Source organism: Artibeus jamaicensis, unplaced genomic scaffold, assembly GCF_021234435.1.
Source record: "Artibeus jamaicensis isolate MK-2021 breed Jamaican fruit bat unplaced genomic scaffold, CSHL_Jam_final contig_2676, whole genome shotgun sequence".
Classification (NCBI taxonomy): domain Eukaryota; kingdom Metazoa; phylum Chordata; class Mammalia; order Chiroptera; family Phyllostomidae; genus Artibeus; species Artibeus jamaicensis.
This window is the reverse complement of record NW_026521587.1, coordinates 77-5,292: the sequence shown is the minus strand read 5'-3', so window position 1 is coordinate 5,292 and position 5,216 is coordinate 77. Positions and strand designations below refer to the sequence as shown.

At 42.0% G+C, this 5,216-nt stretch overlaps 1 protein-coding gene across 1 annotated transcript; it reads left to right on the top strand.

Moving 5' to 3' along the window:
* Positions 1-67: 67 nt before the first annotated feature.
* On the top strand, positions 68-4,559 carry LOC119050597 (ubiquitin carboxyl-terminal hydrolase 7-like; the record flags this gene model as incomplete). The annotated part of the gene is made up of 7 exons (XM_053662673.1): positions 68-177; positions 840-996; positions 2,033-2,177; positions 2,496-2,626; positions 3,443-3,577; positions 3,938-4,105; positions 4,272-4,559. Coding segments are annotated over 7 exons (1,119 nt in total), but the record flags the coding sequence as incomplete, so codon positions are not given.
* Between the last annotated feature and the right edge of the window lie 657 nt (positions 4,560-5,216).

The following is a 5,216-nucleotide window of genomic DNA, read 5'->3' as shown; positions in this document are numbered from 1 at the left end:
GTTGCTTTCATTGCTTCAAGAAAGAAGTGGTGGTGAACTAAATTTGCATTTCTTTTTCAATATGCAGGAAGCAGAGAAAGGTGTGAAATTCCTAACATTGCCACCAGTGTTACATCTACAGCTGATGAGATTTATGTATGACCCTCAAACGGACCAAAATATCAAGATCAATGATAGGTAATCTAGAGTGGGGTGTGGAAGTTGAGATTTAGTCATCACGTGAATTTTTAGTGGGTTAATCTTAGTGCTTTGTTTAGTTTTTATAAATACACACACACACACACATACACACACATTACCATGTCATTAAAATGTGTGTGGAGCCAGTCATTTAAAAATAATGTAGCCCAGGAAATCTGTAGAAATCACAGGGTAGGAGTTCTTTTTTACATGTGTTCCTTCTCCTATTTGATTTTTCCACATTTCTTAAACATGCAGAACATCCTTAGTGGTCTCAGTTGTGCACTATCAGAATCATCCATTAACACACACTTGGAATTATTTACATCCCAGAAAAGTCACAGTGTACATTTCTCTCCAGATTGTTGTGTTGTAGCCTTGAATTTAAAATTCTATTCAGTATCTCAGTGCTTTATAAGCATTATTCTGCTATCTAGCTTCAAATTTTGTATTGGCATAAAAACATAATTTATGGTAACCAATAGGAGCTGCCTCAGACATAGTTCATCTGGCCTCCCAAGTCAGATGCATTCTTCCCTTTCCAGGTAGTGGTGAACCAGTAAATTAGAAAGTCTAGGAACAAAGAAAGCCTAAAGATGAAATATTTCATGTGTAAGTGGAACCTGGATTTTTTTTAACATGTTTTTTTTTTAAAATAGGTTTGAGTTTCCCGAACAGTTACCGCTTGATGAATTTTTGCAAAAAACAGATCCGAAGGACCCTGCAAATTATATTCTTCATGCCGTCCTTGTTCACAGTGGAGATAATCATGGTGGACATTATGTGGTTTATCTAAACCCCAAAGGGGATGGCAAAGTAAGTGCTGGGCAGGGGGTGGACTAGGATGTGATGCTCCCAACTAGGGGATTTACAGAGATGCTCAGCCTCAGCATTTTCCTGTATCTGGGTAAAGGCCTAGTTAGCACAGGATTACTTGCTAGCCTCTGATTTGCCTGTATGTTCCTGTATGCATTAATTGCTAAGACTTTAAAGGTGAACGATAATTTAGTGATTATACTTTCTGTATCTCTCTGTTGGTATGGAATGTTGGGCCCCACAGAATCCCTTCACATCTAATATGAGGCACTTATTTTCCACTTAGAAATAGCAGAGTAATAATCTGTGGCTGGGTCAGGGTAGGCAGCATCAGTTGAGTGATAGTCTACATGGGCCCTTGTCCACATGGTAATGCTCCATCTCTTCCTGTTTTATGTGGGTCTCACCACAGTATTCACCAAGGGGGCAGATGAGGTTCTCTGGGCCTGTGTCCGGGAGCATAGGGCCATTGAGGAGCACAGCAAAGATGGAGCCTGCCTAGCTCTTGCTAAGAGAACCCCTGCAGCAGCAGACTTGCATGAAACTTTTACTGTGAGGTTGAGTTCCAAAATGTCTCAATCCATAGGGAAGAGATTAAAGAATAACTACATATGAGTTCTGACTCCTTTTTAAAGTCAGGCCCTTACTTGCTGTGATAATATGTCATAAGATGGAATAAACTGTCCCATTTAATTGTATTAATCACACCAGAAACATTTGAACTTTTCTAGCTGAGTTATGTGCCTTCCGTATTGCTTTTTTGATTTGGTAAAAGGTTGTAGTATCCGTAGATTGAATCTTAAGTATCAAACAGGCTGAGTAGACTGTAGAAATGGCCAGTGGTTGAATATGAGCAGTTCCCCAGAACAGGGACGGAGGATGGCAGAGGGACTATTGAGTTTTCTCAGAGGGATGCCTGAAACAGAGTCTGGTGCATGACCGCACTAGACAATCTGTTCCAGGAAAACTCTGCCTGAGAGTTTGTGTGCTTTTCCAAGCCCTTTCTCTCAATGATGTCTCGTTGTCCCCTGTCCAGTGGTGTAAATTTGACGACGATGTGGTGTCCAGGTGTACGAAAGAAGAAGCAATCGAGCACAATTACGGGGGCCATGATGACGACCTCTCTGTGCGGCACTGCACCAACGCGTACATGTTGGTTTATATCAGGGAATCCAAGCTGAGTGAGTAGGGGTGTCTGTTGTGTTCCACACTGTTGTGAGCTCTGTAGTTGTACCATGAATCACTGTTGTATCATTTTAGGCCACATTACAGTGGACCTAAGGTGTGTCTCCTATGCAACACATTTTCTTCTTATATTGCCTTAGTTACACCATCTAGAAGCAGGATGGGTTGGGCTCGTGGGCTGCGGTGTGGACTCATGGCACTAAGTAATTTCACTTTACTAAATTGCTATAGTAATGAGGATGTAAAATTGGAGGCTTTTAAGAAGGGGAAAGTAGAACCTACCAGAAGTGAACAAAGGTGCATTTGTCCTGCAGGTGAGGTGTTACAAGCTGTCACCGACCATGATATTCCTCAGCAGCTGGTGGAACGATTACAAGAAGAGAAAAGGATCGAGGCCCAGAAGCGAAAGGAGCGGCAGGAAGCCCATCTGTACATGCAAGTGCAGGTCAGCCTCAGTCTCCTGCGACCCTGTGGTGGTTGAGGCTACAGGGAGCCCCGCTGTGAGCCACACTGCTTCGGGTGCTAGCACGAGTATAGCCTTATTGCTGAGGGATCAGGGATTGCTCTGGGCAGCCCCTTGAGCATTTTTAACTGAGTGACTGCACAGGCCAGTTTCCTGACCACTTGGAATATACACTTCAGTTCAGGGTAAGGACTGAGATGTGAGAAATACTCAGGCCACCACAGGAGAGCATTTACCAAAAGTACAGAGGGGTTTAGAGGGGCGAAGGCCTCAATGAAAGGGTGCATGAGAAGGAAGAGTTAGCATGCAGAGGCGGAGCACAGTCCCAATGGGGTGTGTGCAGGTGGCACACCAGGCTGTGGAAAAGCCTGACATCCAGATGGAGAAGGCAGGAGAACTCCAACAGGGTGGTGAATTTCCGGATGGTCTTGGTTCATGACTCTGTTGAGATATTAGGAAACAAAGAAGCATCGTTTTAACAAGTTAGAACCAGGGAAAAGGCACCTCGTGCATCCTATCTTTATAGTATTTGGTGATCAGCACACAGATGGATTTCTAGCTAATGCTTATAAATGGGTTAAGAGTGGTTGCATGAATGTGGAGGTTTTTGTCTTCTTTAAATATATAGCTTGATTTAGGTAGTTGTTTTGAAACTTTTCTCCTTGGGTCTTATGAAGAAGGTTCCTGGAAGCAAGACTAGCTGTTTCTAGCATTTTACTATTTTAACTTTCTCTTGATGATTGCTGTGTTATTTTTTATTTTGAATGTCAATTGTTCTGTATTTGTGCATGTTTTCAGATAGTCACAGAGGACCAGTTTTGTGGCCACCAAGGCAATGATATGTATGATGAAGAAAAAGTGAAATATACTGTGTTCAAAGTATTGAAAAATTCTTCACTTGCTGAATTTGTCCAGAACCTCTCCCAGACCATGGTGAGTGCCAGTGTCTCTGCTGATGGTTGCATTTGATTTCCAATTTCCTCCCTTGTTCTTTATAACTGGACAAGACGGTACCTTTTGGGGTAGGTGTTGTGTTTAGTCACTGCCTGAAAGTGAGGTAAGCATTTGGAGCTCATTCCTTTCTCAGTTGTGCCTGTGTCTGCCCTGTCCCCTAACGTTCAACTGAATATGCAGTGAAGGAAGTTCAGTGTGAGTCTTCTCTTTAGTAACTGCTCCCCCCTCCACTTTTTTAAAAATAAAACGGGCACTTGAGTCTTCAGATTCTGAAGTCAGTTCACTGTTGCCTAATCAGCAGTCATAAGTGTAATAATATTTTTTTTTGTGTAATTACAGGATGACTACTACAAAACAGGATTAAAAAATAGTTTTGTTTTAATTAAATTTAAACCCCCCCTCCAGGGATTTCCACAAGATCAGATTCGATTATGGCCAATGCAAGCCAGGAGTAATGGAACCAAACGACCAGCAATGTTAGATAATGAGGCAGATGGCAATAAAACGGTAAGTGTTATTGACAGCGGTACATGCAGTGTACTCTGCTGTTGACATGGCAGCCCGTGTTCCTTTTTGTTTAGTTAGATAGGTGTTCTTCAGTATAAGAGTGTAGATTTTTACTCGTTAGTTCACCATGCAAATTTTCTAAAATTGACGTCTCTTTTGGAACTAGATGATTGAACTCAGTGATAATGAAAACCCTTGGACAATATTCCTGGAAACCGTTGATCCAGAACTGGCTGCTACTGGAGCAACATTACCCAAGTTTGATAAAGATCGTAAGTGCCCACCAAACACCCGACCACCTTCAGAGCAGAAGAGGGGGATTCCTGGGCCATCATTCTACTCACTCAGTGTTGAGCATTATTCCCTTGCAAAGCAATCTCCCTGTTTTCAAAATTGCTTGTTAAACCCCTGTCATGGCCTAGGCTTCTTGATGAAGTAAAGTAGGAGTGACCATGGGTTTTAGTGTCTTGGGAAAAGAGGACAAGTTAGCCTTTTTGAGCCATCATGTTTCATCTTGGTTCTCATGGTTTGCCGATCATATTGGTCTGTTATATATCGAACACATTACATAGAGCAAGGGTTGCAAACATCTTCTGTCCAAGGCCAGATAGTAAATGCAGTTGACTCTTCAATAACATGGGGTTGAACTGCAGGGGGTTGCTTATACATGGATTTTTAAAAATTAGTACTGTATTATGATTTTCTCAATAATCATTTCTCTGGCTTTATTGGAGAAATGTAGTATAAGATATATATAATATACACAATATATATGGGAATCAATTATGGTATCCATCAGATTTCTGATCAACAGTCAACCATTACATTTTGGGGGACTCAAAATTACATACAGGTTTTCAACTCCTGAGAGAGTTTCCCTCATCCACAATTTGTTAAGAAGCATCTGTATATCATTCAGTTTGGGCCATGTTGGATGAAAGTAGCCACTCGGGATGTGTAAAGGGGTGAGCCCAGGCTGGTTGCGCAGTGGTTGACTTTCAGAGTGTAAACTGAGTTATTGGTGGTTTGATTCTTGTTCAGAGCATATGCCTGGGTGGGGGGCGTGTGCAAGAAGCAGGTTGATGTTTCTCTCTTTCTCCTTCCCTTCCAC